The 18,471-nt window shown below is 33.5% G+C and overlaps 4 protein-coding genes across 4 annotated transcripts; all 4 read left to right on the top strand.

The window, feature by feature from the left end:
• The first annotated feature begins 3,123 nt into the window (after nucleotides 1–3,123).
• On the top strand, nucleotides 3,124–7,975 carry LOC126677481 (conserved oligomeric Golgi complex subunit 5). The gene is made up of 3 exons (XM_050372126.2): nucleotides 3,124–4,289; nucleotides 5,845–6,318; nucleotides 6,687–7,975. Exons 1-3 carry the CDS (start codon nucleotides 3,162–3,164, stop codon nucleotides 7,617–7,619), a joined length of 2,535 nt encoding a protein of 844 aa, XP_050228083.1. The 5' UTR covers nucleotides 3,124–3,161; the 3' UTR covers nucleotides 7,620–7,975.
• Nucleotides 7,976–8,941: 966 nt separating this feature from the next.
• On the top strand, nucleotides 8,942–11,185 carry LOC126676371 (GDSL esterase/lipase At4g10955). Its single transcript, XM_050370561.2, has 2 exons — nucleotides 8,942–9,300; nucleotides 10,032–11,185. Exons 1-2 carry the CDS (start codon nucleotides 9,074–9,076, stop codon nucleotides 11,065–11,067), a joined length of 1,263 nt encoding a protein of 420 aa, XP_050226518.1. The 5' UTR covers nucleotides 8,942–9,073; the 3' UTR covers nucleotides 11,068–11,185.
• A 529-nt stretch (nucleotides 11,186–11,714) lies between these two features.
• Nucleotides 11,715–16,193, top strand: LOC126676181 (3-hydroxyisobutyryl-CoA hydrolase-like protein 5). The gene is made up of 16 exons (XM_050370334.2): nucleotides 11,715–11,909; nucleotides 12,022–12,097; nucleotides 12,207–12,290; nucleotides 12,381–12,449; nucleotides 12,897–12,960; nucleotides 13,126–13,199; nucleotides 13,296–13,379; nucleotides 13,473–13,557; nucleotides 13,720–13,805; nucleotides 14,358–14,479; nucleotides 14,566–14,626; nucleotides 14,728–14,826; nucleotides 15,197–15,298; nucleotides 15,412–15,453; nucleotides 15,724–15,830; nucleotides 15,917–16,193. The coding sequence occupies exons 2-16, from the start codon at nucleotides 12,065–12,067 to the stop codon at nucleotides 15,972–15,974; spliced, it is 1,170 nt and encodes a 389-aa protein (XP_050226291.1). The 5' UTR covers nucleotides 11,715–11,909; nucleotides 12,022–12,064; the 3' UTR covers nucleotides 15,975–16,193.
• Nucleotides 16,194–17,231: 1,038 nt separating this feature from the next.
• LOC126676902 (kiwellin-1-like) lies at nucleotides 17,232–18,460 on the top strand. Its single transcript, XM_050371232.2, has one exon. The coding sequence runs from the start codon at nucleotides 17,459–17,461 to the stop codon at nucleotides 18,011–18,013; it is 555 nt and encodes a 184-aa protein (XP_050227189.1). The 5' UTR covers nucleotides 17,232–17,458; the 3' UTR covers nucleotides 18,014–18,460.
• Nucleotides 18,461–18,471: the final 11 nt, after the last annotated feature.

Here is an 18,471-nt window from a genome sequence, read left to right as displayed (position 1 = left end):
TTGATTTGAAAAAGACTACTTAAAATCGAAATGGAACAAAAACAAAAAAAAGTTAGGAATTTATAAGAAAATGTGCAATCATGGTGAATCTTTTTTCAAATGCCAACAATCCAACAAATTTACATTTACTATATTTTTTCTTTACATTTTTACTCTTTCAATAAAAAAATGGCACATGTCACATTTAGTGTCATTCAAGTCAGACGCATCACTACGTCAATGCCCAAGACAAGTCGACGCGTTAGCATGCCATTTTATCAGTAACAATATCTCAATGACAATGCCGTAATAAAATTAGAGATACATCTCTAATGTATCATTTCATACATTGCAAATGCATAAAAAAACTATCTTCTTTCTCTTTATATTTTTAAACTTACAATAAACAAAATGGTATGTGTCGCTTTTGTGTCAGTCATGTCAAATGCGTCAGTGTGTCAGACGCGTTAACACATTAGCACATTAACTTCTTCAGCACGCCATCTCATCAACAACAATACCTCAATGTGTTAGAGATACCTATTGATACATTTCAGACATGTCTCTCATACATCTCAAATACATATTAAAACAGCTTAAATACATTATCTTTCAAATGTATATTAATTTTACGAAACATATCGAAGATGTTTTTTTTATATGTATTTGGTAGACATCTCCTTAATATATATATGGTTTATACATGTGTAGACACCTATTTTTCGGACTGGTTAAAAGCGATAAGTGACTGAAGCGTCCAATGATGATTTCTAGAGAAACTCATCCGAGTGACGAGCTAGCGATCCGTATGTTTGAATTCAAGCGGATTGGATTAGTGCATAGTGACGAACTTGAGAAATTGAAACTTAATTATCCGCAAATAGCCTATAAAATCCAAAAGGGTCACAATAAAAATCTAAAAAATTGAACTAATTGAAATGTCTTAAAAATATATGGATCAATTTGCAAATTTGACGGATTAAATTAACCATACTTGAATCCTTGTGGACCTGAAAGCCCCTTTTAATAATTATAGGGACTAAAATAGCCTTTCAGTCACCTTTTTCATATCATACCTAATTTAATACGAATTTAACTTACTAATTATCCTAATTATATCCATAAGCTAATCTAAACACTCACTCGACTCCCAACTTAATACAAACACCTACTAAATTCTAGAAAAAATTAGAGAAAATACCCCAATTTATAAAATAATTATAAATTTTACCTCAACAAGGAAACATTAGAGAAAATACATCATCCATTTATTTTGTACTTCAAGACATATCTTTATTTATTATAATACCTACTTTTTATTATTTTTTACTCCAAGCATCTTTTTTTTACTCTCAACCACTACTTGTCACTTTCACATGTCACTTTCACATGCTCTCTCTCTCTCTCTCTCTCTCTCTCTCTCTCTCTCTCTCTCTCTCTTTTCTTCTCCATTTTTTTGACCTGGATATTTTTTTCTTCCATTATTGATTTCTTCTTCTTCTTCTTCTTTCTTCTCCTATGCCGCCTCTCTGCATTGCTCCGTCATCGCTCCGTCAGCTCTCCGCCATTGCTCCTCCGTCGTTTCGCGCTTTTTTATATCTAATTTAAGCGAATTTTTTTTAATTTGTGGTAATAAATACGATTTATTTTAATTTCAGATCTAAATAAATTTCTCTTGAATTTTTTCAACTTTAGATCTAAAATCTGCATAAAAACGATTTTATGATGAAAAAAACGATTTTATGCAAAAAAAACAACATCTGATTATCATAAGGGTATCACTGCATTATCATAACATTTGCACAGAAAAATGCTTTTCTATAAAAAAACAGTTTCTGATTATCATATGAGTATCACTGTATTATCATGTAGTTATCATAATATTGCAGAAAAAAAAGATTGTTTACAGAAAATAATGTTTGATTATCATATTGTTATCATAATATTATCATGTCGTTATCATAACATTATCATATGATACCGGGATGATAATATTTATGGTACCTTATATGATAATGTTATGATACTATTATGATAAAACAGTGTCTGGTTATCGTATCAGTATCACTATATTATCATGTCGTTATCATAACACTGCAGTGATAACGATATGATAATGTAACTGTATCTTTTATAAGAATAAGTTATGATAATAGTATGACAGAGTTAATGATAATAGTATGATAACGTACGAAAAATAATTTTTACAAAAAAATTATGATAACGAGATGATGATATAACTGCTGCTTTTATGATAATGGAGTAAAATTATAATTATTTTAATTCCGAGAGTAAAAATATAAATATGGAAAAAAGGTGAGGTATTTTTTGTAACTTTTTTTTGTTGAGGTAAAAAATGCAAATATTTTTGTTTTTTAGGTAAATACCTAAATTTCCCTAAATTCTATGCCGATATAAACTTGCATTTAAACAACTTTAGCACATTTAATCAGGGGTGACACCAAAAGGGACGTAATTATTATAGAATAAACACATAAAACTATTAGCCACAGTCAGAGAGAGAGAGATACATAGATTGTGAAAATGTGTGAAGTGATAACCTTTTAAAATTAGCATTAATTTTTACATTTATTTTTAAAATTTTACCAATTAATTTCGTATTTAATCATGTATGTTAGAAAAAAGGCATTTAAAGCTTTTTTTGGTGCCCAAAGATATTAAAAAATAACTTTCAATCATTCAAGTTCGCAACTACGCACGGATCTAACCAGCTTGAATTCAAATAAGCGGATCACAAACTCGTCAGCTGGATAAATTTCTCTGAAAATCGTTATTGAACGATCCAATCCTTTCTCACCGTTTATCTGTCCGAAAAATAGATGTACACACATATAAATAAAATATATTATTCATAATTAACTACCATCTCTTTTTTTTTTAATACTTTATACTTAAACACAATTTATAGTTATAAAATTTACTATTAACTAAACATAGATATAATTATCCTAATCCATATAATTATTATTGTTTGATGAGTTATACTACAAACTACTGTAAAACACCTAAGTTCACGTAAAACGACACAAGTATGAAAAAATAATAAAGTTTGTAAAATGTAAAAAACATCAATTTTAACGCAAATCTGATGGTAATACTACCAATTATCCCATTTGTTCTAGTAAGACCAAAAGACCAAAGAGTGTAATAGAGAAACCAAAATGGCATCGCCAGCAGCACTGCAAAGATCTCAACTCTCCTCCCCAACAACCACCTCTTCCTCACCACTCCAACGCCTCTCCACCTTCAAAAACCCGCCCTCCTCCGCCCTATCCTCCGCCACCACCGGACCTTCAACTACATCATCCTCATCACCATTAGACTCATTCGCCAAAGACCCAATTCTCTCCCCATTCCTCTCCCCATCATTCTCCTCCGCTTCCTTCTCCTCCGCCGCTCTCTCCTCCGGCTCTCCCGCCTCCACCGCCGAACACCTCCACCACGCCATTCGTCTCCTCGAATCCCAGCTCCGCACCGAAGTCCTCTCCCGCCACAATGACCTCCTCAACCAGCTCTCCTCTCTCAAACACGCTGAACACGCTCTCTCCACCGTTAGATCGGCCGTCTCGTCGCTACAATCGTCAATCCGCCGCGTCCGATCCGAACTTTCGGAGCCTCATAAATCGATCAAATCAAAGACCCAGCAGTTATTTAATCTACATTCAACTACTGAGCTTCTACAGCACACAATTCGCGCTCTTCGGCTGTGTAAGAAGCTTCGTGACTTGATTTCCTTGTCGGAATTAGAGCCCGAAAAGCTGGATCTCGCTAAGGCGGCGCAGCTGCATTGTGAGATTTTGAATATGTGTGATGAGTATGATTTACATGGGATTGATTGCATTGATGAGGAGTTGAATTGGATTAAAGAAATCGGGGAAAGACTGCGAACAGAAGCCATGAAAGTGCTCGAGAGAGGAATGGAAGGGTTGAATCAAGCTGAAGTAGGGACTGGTTTGCAAGTTTTCTATAATTTGGGGGAGCTTAAGTTTACTGTGGAGCAGTTAGTGAATAAGTATAAAGGGATTGGAGTGAAGAGTGTGAGTTTAGCTTTGGATATGAAGGCAATTACTAGTAGTGGTGGTGGTGGATTTGGGCCGGGAGGTATTAGAGGGAGTGGTACACCGCAGATTGGAGGCGGCGCAAAAGCTAGAGATGGATTGTGGCAGAGGATGGGTAGTTGTATGGATCAGTTGCATTCTCTAGTTGTTGCTGTTTGGCATTTGCAGAGAGTTTTGTCCAAAAAGAGGGATCCATTTACGCATGTTTTGTTGCTTGATGAAGTTATCAAGGTTTGATTGCTTTCTTTTGTGTTTAAGATACTTGGCCAGTTCATAATTGCTTGGTTTTATCTTAATTTTGACATTTTGTTGCTGATTATATCTTGAAATTGAATAGATATGAATTTACCAGTTGAGACTTGAGTATGCTAAATGCTAACTATGATTGTGATAGTGACATAGAATTAAGAATACTAAGCTTTAATTAAGACTGACTGTGACATAGCTTTAGTCTGTTCTGCTGCCTTTTTACCTTCTAAAACGTGAAGACGTTCCTTTGTAGCAGGCTACCGATGTTGGAAGTATACAGTTGCCGAATCAGTAAATTAATAATGTCTTAGGCTTACACAGCACAGCTTGAGAAAGGAAAATTCTGTTGTGTGATTACTGCCTCAATTCTATTAGTTTATGGTTGTAGACAGAAACTGACTTAATCAAAGATTCAAATGAATTTAAAGTTAATTACTCCAAGCTGATCAAGAAGAGTTTTATCACATAAAGCTTTAATGGAAGATAAACTGAAAACTTGTAGTTAAATTGATAATAGTGATAAATTTAGAACTGAAATCTGAAGCAGGAAACGTCCTTGTAATTGTTTTTTGGATTATAATCTTTATTGAAATGTTTCTAACTCTTTAATTCTTTAATTCTTTGTTAATAATTTGCTTGTAATGCTCAATACTATGGAATAGAAAGATTGAAACCATAAAAAAAATATAAACTAAATGCTCCCTAATGGAAACCAGCAGCTTGAAATTTTATAGAACATGTAAATTACAAAATCAATTTATTAGAGATACATGACTGTAATTTTTTGGTAGTTGAGAGTAGGGAGTGAATGTTGAGTAATACTTTCGTGTAGAATAAAGTGAAATAGCAGCTAGCTTTATTATTCAACTTGGTCCTAGCCTGTTAGGATTATAAACTGCTATTAGTTGGGCAGTCGTAGAATGGCATTGGCTGACCTTGAATGATCTTAATTTTAGCTTGATTTTTCCATATTATACATCACACAGTAGTTCTCGCCATTGACTCTATGCTTGCTTTTCAATTATTTTTCCTTAGTGATCTGGGTTTAGAATGTGGAACTGCTTTAAAATCATTAATAGTTACTAAAATAAATTATCTGATTCGTTTCTGTAAAGTGATTACTTGTGCATCTTGAATTGGAAAAATAACTTCTTGCTTCTGAAGGCTCATTAAATTTGAGGAACAGTTTAAATTAAATTTCTTATGTTTTCAAGCTGATGTTTGGGAAGATAATGATGTCTTCTAATTTTGGCTCTGGTGCTTTTTAAAATAACATACTGTTCTTTCATATTTAATGGCCCGTAAGTACCTTTTTAGAAGTCTTAAAACCTAATTAGGTTCTTCAAGTTCAACTTAAATTGATTATTACGCTTTAGCTTAATATTTTTAGAACTAATTAAGGAAATGAGAGCATTTTGAGATACTTCAGTATTTTTTCTCAAATTCAGTTGTCTATGTTAGATGGATGTTGTGATTATTATCTTGGTTTCAGCTAGTTCACATTTTCTTCTGCTTATTATTGATTTTATTCACTCAGGAGGGTGATCTTATGTTAACGGATCGAGTTTGGGAGGCCCTTGTGAAGGCCTTTTCGAACCAAATGAAATCTGCTTTTACTGCATCAAGCTTTGTGAAGGAGATATTTACTGTGGGATATCCAAAGCTTTTTTCAATGATAGAGAACCTACTAGAAAGGATATCAAGGGATACAGATGTCAAAGGGGTTTTACCAGCCATCAGCTTGGAAGGAAAAGATCAGATGGTTAAAGCTATTGAGATTTTCCAGACAGCTTTCTTGACTCAGTGTTTAAGTCGCCTGTCAGATCTCGTGAATAATGTTTTCCCAGTGTCAAGCCGTGGAAGTGTTCCATCCAAAGAACAAATCTCTAGAATTATATCGCGTATTCAGGAAGAGTTTGAAGCTGTTCAGTTTGATGGGCGTTTGACTCTTCTTGTGTTTCGTGAAGTTGGCAAGGCCTTGCTTTTGTTGTCAGAACGAGCTGAATACCAGGTATACTCATACAGCTGTATTATACATATTGCAAAGACATAAATACACTTATTTGTGGAGTTTTTGATTATGCGACACAAATACCTTACTCAATAGTGCTTCTCTATGCTTTCTGGCATGGCTTTTGATCGTCTTTGTGCCACCGGAGATTATGAATTGAGTTGGGTATTTTCTGATAGATCTTCTCTCAGCTTGCTCTTCGAGAATTGTTTAATCACGGCATTGTTTGTTTCTCAAAGTCTTGTGCACATGCAAATTAATGCTGGAACTTAAATTTTTATGATTGTTTTTTAGGGTTTTCCATCAGCTTAGTTGTTCTGAGATGGCATTAAATCATTTAAACGGTAACTATTGCATATGAATTGCAGATATCTGCTGGTCTTGAGGCACGTCAATTCACTGGTCCTGCAACTCCAGCACAGGTCAAGAACTTTGCTTTATGTCAGCATCTACAAGAGGTTCATACTCGCGTATCGTCTATGATTATGGGACTGCCTGCCATTGCTGCAGATATTTTATCTCCTTCATTGGGTGTAATTTACGGTGTTGCCCGTGATTCAGTCACACCCTTGTTCAAAGCAATGATTGACCGTCTTGAGTCATGCATCTTGCAAATTCACGACCAGAACTTCGGTGTTCTTGGCATGGATGCGGCGATGGACAACAATGCTTCACCTTACATGGAGGAGCTGCAGAAGTGCGTCCTTCACTTTCGTAGCGAGTTTTTGTCCAGACTGTTGCCTACTTCAGCAAATGCTAAAACTGCAAAGACAGAAACAATATGCACCCAACTCGTAAGAAGGATGGCATCACGGGTGTTGACGTTCTTTATTAGACACGCTTCTCTTGTTCGACCCCTTTCAGAATCAGGGAAACTCAGAATGGCTAGAGATATGGCTGAGCTGGAGTTAACGGTGGGACAAAATTTATTCCCAGTAGAACAACTCGGCCCACCTTACCGTGCCCTACGAGCATTCCGTCCTCTAATATTCTTAGAGACATCTCAGCTCGAAGCATCTCCACTTCTCCAAGATCTGCCACCAAGTGTCATACTTCACCACCTCTACTCTCGAGGCCCTGACGAATTGCAGTCTCCATTGCAAAGAAACAGACTGACACATTTGCAGTACTCATTATGGCTAGATTCGCAAGGCGAAGATCAGATTTGGAAAGGCATTAAAGCGACACTAGATGATTACGCTGCAAATGTTAGATCAAGAGGGGATAAGGAGTTTAGCCCTGTATACCCTCTCATGCTCGAGTTAGGATCTTCATCCACAGAGAAAACCCAAAAGCTTTAATTTTCCGTATACAGTTTGTTAGCCCCTATTCTCGGAAGTTTTGTGGCCGATGATTTTCACTTTGTTAGAGATGTACAGGACAAACATGAGGAAGCTTCATGCATATAAATGGTCATACTGATTTTCCCAGTAAAGGAATGCATCGCTCTTTTTCTTCAGCTTGTAAGCTGTGATGTTAGGAGAGTTGGATTTGATTTTTTGTTTCTTATTCTTTTAGTGCTGTACTAAATGATATCAGTCAGATATCTGATCTATAGCTGATTTTTGAATGTCTATTAAAAGATATCACCGTGGCTATATGTTCTAAGCTGCTAGTTGATTTTTCAGTAAGAACATAAGTATTAAACTTGAGAGAATGATCATTTCTGTTCACAAAAGGGCTAATTACAACGACTCTCATCATATTAAGCGATAATTACTATTTCTTGTCAGTTTCTAAAAGTCGGACCATTTTTAAATGACATTTGATTTGATCAAAAATTAATATTATCTCATTCGATTCTAATTGTTAAAAATAAAAGGTTTAATTACTTAAAAACCATCCACCTTGAACTTTTTTTTCGTTTATACTCTGACTTAGGAAAAATTCATTTATACCCTGACGTATGTGTTTATGTTTCACCTCTACCCCGAGGCACTAAATTAACCTCTTTTTATTTAAAAAAAGTTTTAAATAATCCTTATTTTTGAATATTTTTAAAGATAAAGTATTTCTTTTTATTTTTTTTAATAGAAAAAAGCATAAAATAATCCTTTATATTTAGTTGTTTTCAATAAATCATCTTCTTTTTTTGAAATTGGGGGTAGAGGTGAAACATAAACACATACGTCAGGGTATAAATGAATTTTTTTTTAGATCAGGGTATAAACGAAAAAAAAGTTCAAGGTGCGTGGTTTTTAAGTAATTAAGCCAAAATAAAACTCAAATTGGCTTTTGAAATATTTTTTTTACAAAAGCTCAGAAAATAATTTAAATAAATGTTACCAAACAGTTTATAATTATTATATCAAACAATAACATATTCTTTTAAAAAAATTAAATTAAATTCAAATAATTTATGAAAAATCAGTTAGATCTACTAATTTTTTTAAACTATAATGATAATCCACCCAGAATATTCACTTAACCAAAGAAAAAGGATCAATAGATTCGAGGAAATTTTAAGTGAAAAGTGGGATAATGAGATTTGCATACCAAATAAAATTTGATGTTTAAAGGATACGCGTGAACAACACGCAGAGAGCCCATTGCTTGAATGCAAGAGTTTCATTAATGAAACAAAAGAAACCGACAACTTGAATAAAAGGAAAGAAATATGACCGTTGGAAGATAAAAGAAAAACGTTTAAGAGAGAAAATTGAAGGAAAGATTAAAATCAAAACAATCCTCTCTTCGTCAACAAGACAGCTCTCATCCTCTCTGTTCACAGCGTTTTTGTCCATTAAAGCTTACAATGAAGAGAGGCAGAGAACAGATGAGCAGCAGCAGTAATATTGACATGGAAATTGACGATCATCGTCAAGTATTAACGGAGAAGCAGGAGATTGTTGTAGCACAAGTAGTGGCTAACGCTAATCATCAACATGAAGCAGAAGCAGAAGCACATCCGTATGCATTCCATGTGTCTGGACCTCGGAATGTTGCTTCTCCTAATTGGAGAGATCTTATTAATTCCAGTTGGTTAGATTTTCTTCTGTTTGTTTTGTTTAATTAATTAGTTGTTGATTTACCTATTTTTGCAGTATTTCTGATCTATGGTTAAAGTTCTCTTTTTTTTTTTTTTTAAATAGAGTAGTAACTTCAGTTTAAATCCATGAAATAGTAGTACCCATAATTAGTATTGCTGTGGTAAGAATTAAAGATCATAGTTTTAATTGAAGGCTTTTATTTGCAATTGATTTAATGACAATGCTGAATTGCAATTTCTAGATTTCATATATGCATAATATATTCCACGAAACATCTCGACTCAGTAGCTGACCTAATTTTTTTTATAAGGTGGGAACAATTGTACTGAAAGTCTGTAAAATGGAAAAAATTGTTAAAACATAAATTTTAAGGTGGATAATGCTATTAATTTTAAGGTGAAAAACTATAGTATTCGATTAATAAGAAAGCAATTCTTGTTATAACCAATTCTCGAGTCCTACATTTTGTTTCCTTTATGAAAAAGTTTCTCCGGAACTTTATATTTATAACCAATTCTTGTAAAAAAAATTATGTCGCCTGCTTTCCATTTTGGTGTATATTTCTGTTTTTGTGTTACATATCATACATTGAACTATGCTGGACTGTAATAAGTGCATATATTTCTGAAAAAATTGCTGTAATTTTGTTTTTGGCACATTGATTTGGTGAAATATCTCATGTTCTATCAACGACTTTGACATGTATATGATAAAATGATGCAGGAAGGATGAGAACTACAAGAGAACAGTAGTAGCCTGCTTCATTCAAGCAGTTTACCTACTCGAGTTAGACCGACAAGAAAATCGAACCGAAGACAATGCACTAGCTCCAAAATGGTGGACGCGCTTCAAATACAAACTCACTCAAACATTAGTTGATGAAAGAGATGGATCCATCTTCGGTGCAGTATTAGAATGGGATAGATCTGCAGCTTTTGCTGATATGATCCTCATTAGACCTAGTGGAGCACCAAAAGCTGTTTTAACCCTCAGAGGAACACTACTCAAAGGCGCAACAATGCGAAGAGATATCGAAGATGATCTCCGCTTTCTAGCTTGGGAAAGCTTGAAGGGTTCTGTTAGATTCGATGTAGCTCTTGACGCGTTGAAATCCATCGCGGAAAGCTACGGTAGCAGCAATGTATGCATTGCAGGTCATTCTTTAGGTGCAGGTTTTGCTTTACAGGTAGGTAAAGCATTAGCTAAAGAAGGAATATATGTGGAAACTCATCTATTTAATCCACCTTCAATTTCTATAGCTATGAGCTTAAGGAATATTGGCGAAAAGGCTGGATTGGCTTGGAGGAAAGTTAGATCAATGCTTCCTTCGAACACCGAAGAATCGTCAAATACTACTAATGATAATGCTGAGAACAACTCATCATCAATACTAGGATTCAGGAACTGGGTACCGAATTTCCGCGATAATTCATCAATTGGATCGAAAAAATGGGTGCCGCATCTATATGTGAATAATAGTGACTACATTTGTTGCTATTACACTGATCCTGATAGAGGTGAAGATAAAACTGGTGATAATAAGGAGAATGTGAATGACAGAAATGGAAAAGGTGGTGCTGCAAAGCTGTTTGTTATGTCTAAAGGAAAGCAGAAATTTATGGAAGCTCATGGGATAGAGCAATGGTGGTCTGATAATTTGCAGCTTCAAATTGGTAATAATAGTAGCAAGCTCATAACCAGGCAACTTAGATCATTGTATAGCCTGCCAGCTCCAAAACCAACTCAAGGAATGGCATGATTATTGTTACTAACTTCTGCTGCTACAATTGTCAAAAATAAATATATTGCATTCATTCTTTGTAAATTATCCGAATATTGGTTAAAGGGATAAAATAATTTGATAGTTTCAGCTCTAATTACAAATCAATTCTTTTTTTTTCCCGACACATATTCATTTTATCTTTTGAATTTGAATTTGGCATAATATATCAAACAAAATTAAATTTGTGATTTTGGAAAAAACACTTTAACTTAGCATTTTCTCCCGTTTTATCCCTTTAATTTTAAATTGTCCAATAAATTTTTACCATCTCAACTTAAAATTTCAATTATTTTCTATCAGCTCAGCAGAAGATTAAGATGAATTAAAATACTAAATTTTAGGGTGCTTTATCTAAAACCACAAATTTAATCTTATTTGATTTTTTCTTTTACCAAATTCGAGAGCAAAAGTTGAATTTTTATCTTCTACGAACTTCTATTAACTTTGTTATTGAAGTGTGTACTATATATTTGTTTTTTAAAATTTTATCATTTAATATTTTAATTTTATTTAAACTCTAAAGAAATACGAAATTTTCCTATATCTACTACAGTATTTTTTTTAGAATAATTTCTGTCATTTTCAAAAAGGTCAATGTGGAATGGCATTAGTTGGTTGGTGTGGTTGGTGATGACGGGTAGTCAAAGAACAAGTGTACTAGAAGGTGTTAGGTAAAACAGGTGTTCCTGTCTGAAACAAGATCACATCACTTCATCATAACATCAACAACCTACTTCACCACTGTTATTATAGTAAATTCATTACATATATAATGTCATTCTCTACCACTCTTTCAACTAAAAAAGCTCACATCTTTTGTAAGTTTTTTTATCTAAAGATGTCTTCTTTTTCTTTCTCTGCTTAATGGGTACACACTGACACTGTTGTTTTCAATCTTGATTTTTCATTTTTTTGTTTGGGTTGCTGCAGTTTCTTGCCTTGAATATCAATATATATAACTCCATCATTATAAATGGCTCAAGCAATAGTGAACCCAGAAGAGCAGGTGACAGTTTGTTTAGTTTTAGCTATTTTATTTGTCAATTGGTGTAGCAGAAACTAAATAAAATTTGGTCTTTAAGTAATTGGTATTTGCTGGAATTGTTATTGGTTAGGTTGTTCTTGGAGAAGAAATAAGCCATGTGAGGCTGATTACATTGAACCGGCCACGTCAACTGAATGTTATTTCATCCAAAGTGGTATGTTAGATAGAATTGTATGCATCTTATAGCATTTGAACAAAGAGTAAGAGTGTTGTGCATGATTTAATGTTATTTCAATGGAGACAGGTTTCTATTCTTGCTGGATTCTTAGAGAAATGGGAGAAAGATGATAATGCTGAGCTTATATTAATCAAGGCTAGTTCTACTTCTTATATTCTCAAGTTGAATTCTATAATGAGTTTATATAGATATTAAATATCAATATCATTTTTATAATCGGATATCGATTGTATTTTTCTTTGGTTTGTTTGATTGGAGAAGTACAGCAAGAAATTTATTGTGCCAAATACATGCAATTCTGTATTGACAAACATTCCTCTTTTTTGCTTAAGGAGTAACGGTAAATAGTTTTTGAAAAGGTTTAGGATTTGATTGAATCAAATTCAAGGTTTAGGACCCTTTATGCGTAAAAGGTGCAGATCTTTTATAGGTAATTCTTATAGCATAGACACTAATAGTAATCATACATAATTCTTCTAATGGCAAGGTGTTAACTAGGCTACCGCCTGAACTACTCTTCCTTTTCGGCTTATGGAATTTTCCCGTTGTTGAAAGGCCTTGATGATCATATTTCTTGTTCAGGGTGCTGGTCGAGCATTTTCTGCAGGTGGAGATCTGAAAATGTTTTATGATGGCAGGACATCAAGTAAATTCTCTATCCTGAAAGAAGTTACTTGATATATCTATGAGGATTCTTTGTTTTTACAATGTGCAGAAACCGTCAGACTCTATGCGCTCGAGGAGAATTTTTTCTCTTATATGTATGCGATAATCTGTTTGTTTTAAATTATTAAGTAGTTGCTGTTGGCAGAGGATTCTTGCCTTGAAGTGGTTTACAGAATGTACTGGCTCTGTTATCACATCCATACATACAAGAAAACTCAGGTCCTGCTTCTAAATCGCATTCAAACGAAACATATTATAATATTGCCTACTCATCATTGAAGTAAAAACATTTGACCTCCTCAATGTTTTAAACAGGTTGCACTTGTCAATGGGATTTCAATGGGTGGCGGCGCTTCTTTGATGGTTCCGATGAAATTCTCAGTTGTCACTGAGAAAACTGTGAGTGTTGTGCTCTTGTTTTTCTACTTTCAGTCATAAGTTTTCGGTCCAAGTTTTGTTCCAATCTTCTTGATGTCTATTATGAATGCGTAGGTTTTTGCAACTCCAGAAGCAAGTATCGGATTTCATACTGATTGTGGCTTCTCTTACATGCTTTCTCATCTCCCTGGCAATTTGGGTGAGTGTAAAATTAGTGAAAGGGCATTCTGATTATGTGCTTTATGTGTGTATACACAGAAGCTTTCTTATTTTCCTACAAACATAAAAAGAGGAAGAGAAATAGGAGAAATGCTTGTGTGCTAAGTAAAAATAAAATGATTTCGTGGGATGTTTTATGCAGGGGAATTCCTAGCTTTAACTGGAGCTAGGCTTAATGGCAAGGAATTGGTTGCGGCTGGATTGGCAACGCACTTTGTTCCTTCAGAGGTAAGTTTAGTTTTGTTTCTCCAAGTAACCCTGGAGTGTTCTAAGTTCACTTTTCATACATGTTCAAGTCATCTACTGTAGTTACTTGCGTAGTTGCATTGATACTTTCTGGTGTTGGATGCCAAGAATTGATGTAATGAAAGAGCAACTTCATATATGGGTATGCAGTCGGTTTTCGATTCATTTTGAAAGTTATTTTTTCAAAAATCAATTGGTCTTTTAAGGAAATCTTGACCGAACTGAATTAGAGGGGTAAAGTTAGGTTTTGTTCGGTTGAAATATTAGAACAAAATTATAATATATAGATTTCGATATTAGTATATCATATATTTTAACCATTTGAATACATGAAAACGTGATATTATTGTTAAGAAAATTATAATATATAGATAGTTCCGCCTTTTAAGTTTTTGATTTTTAGAAATAAAAAGTCAACCAAACCGAAATATTTAAATTTTTTTTAGTAAATGAACTGAAATGGTCATTTTTGGTCTGAAACCATTCGGATCAGTGCACACTCCTAACTTTATACACATTGTTTGTCTATATCAGAAACTGCCTGAGCTAGAGCAGCGTCTTATTAGCTTGAACACGGGTGATGCAAAAGCAGTCAAATCTGCTATAGAAGAATTTTCCGTTGATGTTCTTCTCGAAGAAGGAAGTGTTTTGAAAAGGTAAATAATTATAAATTGGAAAAATCTTATGGTAACTCAAATATTTCCCGTCTTATGGGGACCTGATGGTTCTGGCTGTCCTTTAGGCTGTCACTTATTGACAAGTGTTTTTCCAAGAATACTGTGGAGGATATCATCGAATCGTTTGTAAGTTTATGTTATACTTTCTTGTGGAGAAAGTTTTTAAAACAAAAACAGACTTTTTGCGATCATAGCTGATGCAATTCAATGCAAATTGTTCCATGCAGGAAGCTGAGGCAAGTCTGGAGGGAAATGGATGGATAGGGACAATACTAAAAGGGTTGAAAAGATCATCCCCTACAGGATTGAAAGTCACATTACGATCGGTAATGGCTCTATATATAGATTTTATAGCATAACCGATTTAGCTGTTATTAATCAAAACGATGTCTTTGCGAAGTTCAATTTTTCAGTTGTTTAAAAAATCAAACTTTCTACTCATTCATTTTAAAACCAATCCTTTTTAACTACTTTTACCAAACCCAAATGAAATTTTGGTCTGGTCTGATTAAAAAAGAAAACTGTCTAGTACTGTTTTTGCCCAGACCTATATAATATGTGCTGCAATTCTTTAGAGCTCTATTTGAGTTCAATTAGTTAAAACAGTCTTGACTGATTTTCCTCTGTTTTTTCATTTTTATTTGTCTAATTCTTGGATTTGATGCACGAGTTGGCTCTAATTCAAATTTAACGCAGATCCGTGAAGGAAGGAAGCAGACAGTTGCTGAATGTCTCAAGAAAGAATTCAGACTAACGACGAACATACTCCGGACCACAATATCTGCAGATGTCTATGAGGTAATAACTACACATCTGATCACCACCAAACATTTCTTGTAAAAACTATTCATTTTTGCAGCAAACTTGTTTCGTTGCATATGAATATTAACTGCCATTATTATGTCGTGAAGGGTATTAGAGCTCTCACTATTGACAAGGATAATTCCCCTAAGGTACTCTCTCTGTCTGTCTCATACAAGAATAAATTAATATATATTACTTTAGTTAGTAAATGTAATTTTAGTCAAAATATATATGAACCGAATCAAATCAAAATAAACTGTAGATTTTGGATAATCAAACCGATAATTTATATAAATGTTATGTGTGATTTGATTTTCATTTTATCCACTATAGAATAGTTTGGTTTTAAATTTTACTTAGTCAAACCGAACCAAACATGCACGTCGTTCTTCAATTCTAAAGTTGCAAGTAACGTACAGTGGGATCCACCAGCTTGTCACAAAGTGGATGATCAGAAACTGGAACTTGTATTTCAGCCATTCAAACAGGATTTGGAGCTTCAGATACCGGAAAAAGAAGCCTGCAGGTCAGACTGTTTTCAGAGTTTCAGTTTTGTTAGTGAAACTCAATCATATCATATGCCCTACTAAATCTTATAGTAAAAATTTACAGGTGGGAAGGAAAATACGAGAACTCATCGTATGCAACATTAAAGTTGACAGAACAATAAACGCATATTTATGAAATAATTTGAGTTTTACAAGCACATGCATATGCTTGTAGTTGTATCAGCAGCCACTGTTGTATGTTATGTTTTTTTATTTTTCTTCTAAAACTGTTTCACAGTGGGATGCATTTTCCGATTCCTTAGACGATCGTCTAATCATTAGGCACAAATATATACCGATTTTATTAATAACAATTAAAATTTATATTTTGTTGAGTTTTATTTTGATTTGAAGAATATTATTTTAGTTATAGTGAAGTAAGCATAATTTACTGATTGAATTTAATTTTATTCATGCGACAATAATTGAATGATTTAAATTGAATGATTAATTGCTATCAAGTGGATAACCGAAGTTAATTTATTTAATTTGGTATGCTTGTCTATATCTGAGATATAATTTTGTTGTAATTGATAAAATGAAAAGATTTGATTAGAATTGATAATAATGCTAAATGTTTGGATCTTATGGACATTAGACCTCAAATGACCTGTATTCAAAACACTAGCTGTACAGAAAAATTAGATGTTGAATTATCTTTTAGAACGTGTTTCATTCAAAAATGGTAATGGAGATGAAAATGAAAGAGAATACAGATAGTAACTTTTTTGTGTTTATCTGGTTTAATATATTAGTGTAAAAATAAAAATGAGAATTAGTTCAACTTTTCATATTATTATTAATATTAGATATCCCCATCCCCGTTTAATTTTATAAATGAGGATTTTTTTTGTTTTTAGATTGAAGACCTAAAGTGTTTTAATAATTATCAATGTTATTAAATTTTATTCTAACCAAAAAAAGAAATCCAAATGCGTGGATTTCGGTGCAATTGGCAATTTTACTGCGTAGAAGTGAAATTTGATAAAAAATTAAAAGTCGAAATATTTTTAAGATAGTAAACCTTCTTTAAATTTTCAATTCTGTCTTGATGTTGTTTAATAACTAAGGTCGTCTCTTATGCAGAATATCTCTTAAGTATGAGACGACCAATATTGCTTTTCTCAACTTTTAACTTTATTTTGTCTCCATCCTTCTCATATCCAAATATATATATGCATAAACTATAAAACTTTAATCACTTAAATGTTTAAATTTTTAAAATATTTATTTACTCACATAAACTTAACTTATTCTTTATACTCAAAGACAGCACAAAAAAGTGGTGATAACGTGTTGGATAACTTTGTAATTTTAAATAAATTAATAAATTGATTAAACTTAAAACTCAGGGGCATAAACATATCTTTAAGTAAAGAAAACAGAAATCTACAAAAAGTTCTTATACTAGTCATTGTACAGCAGTTTAACGAAATGGGGTACATATTTCTTTAATTCAAAAGAAGGAAAATTTGTCCTTATTTCAAATTAAACAATTGCAATTAATTTTTAGAAACTCACCTCTCTATATAAAGCCCTAATCCCATTAAGTAATCTCCACACAAAAACAATCATTAAACAGAACAATAGTAGAAATACAAAAGAAATGAAGTATCAGATTCTTCTCATTTCCTTTTTTCTCATTCTTGCTTTCAATTTTGCGGAGTCCCAATCCTGCAACCCGAGCGGCAAGATAAGAGGCAGAAAGCCTCCGCCCGGACAATGCAATCAAGAACATGATTCTGATTGCTGTAAACAAGGCAAAATGTACACTACATTCAAGTGTTCACCTCCGGTTACTGGAAATACTAAAGCAACATTGACAATAAACAGCTTTGCGAAGGGCGGTGATGGCGGAGGACCATCAGAATGCGATAACCAGTATCATCCAGATGACGAGCTGGTGGTAGCACTTTCTACGGGATGGTTTAACAACAAGAGTAGGTGCTTGAAATATGTTAATATCCATGGAAATGGAAAGAGTGTTAGGGCTAAAGTAGTTGATGAATGTGATTCTACTATGGGATGTGATTCTGATCATGATTATCAGCCACCTTGTCCGAACAACATTGTCGATGCCTCAAAAGCAGTTTGGAGCGCTTTAGGAGTATCTGATCCCGATGATGTTGGATCCATGGATATATCCTGGTCAGATGCTTGAATTCCTTATATTTATAGTTATTTGCCTGTACAGTATTGAACTTTTGCGTCTAATTTCGATTTGGTACCGAATTAAATTCATATTAAAATGATACCACAAGTATAATATACATTCAGGAGATGGTACTGGCACATTGGCATCTTTTGCTTGAATTTATCCAAGTACCATCACTTGAAAATGTAAATTAAATTTATGGTAATATTTTCATACGAATTAAAGTTTCGGTATCAAACTGAAAATAAAGACAAAAATCAAGTGTCACAGAGGCTAGTAACTCCTTATATATACGTATATCATATATGTGTAAGTTCTCATGCAATTTACTGTTTGTGTTTATATATTATCAGGTTGATATATGTAATATAAAAAAAATCATTCTATAAATCCATGTGTAAGATGAACTGCTCGAAAAGAAAAATCAGTATGTTACTGTCATATGTTCTTGAAGCTAGTTTGAT

Source organism: Mercurialis annua, linkage group LG4 (genome assembly GCF_937616625.2).
Source record: "Mercurialis annua linkage group LG4, ddMerAnnu1.2, whole genome shotgun sequence".
Lineage (NCBI taxonomy): Eukaryota > Viridiplantae > Streptophyta > Magnoliopsida > Malpighiales > Euphorbiaceae > Mercurialis > Mercurialis annua.
This window is presented reverse-complemented; position numbering and strand designations above follow the sequence as displayed.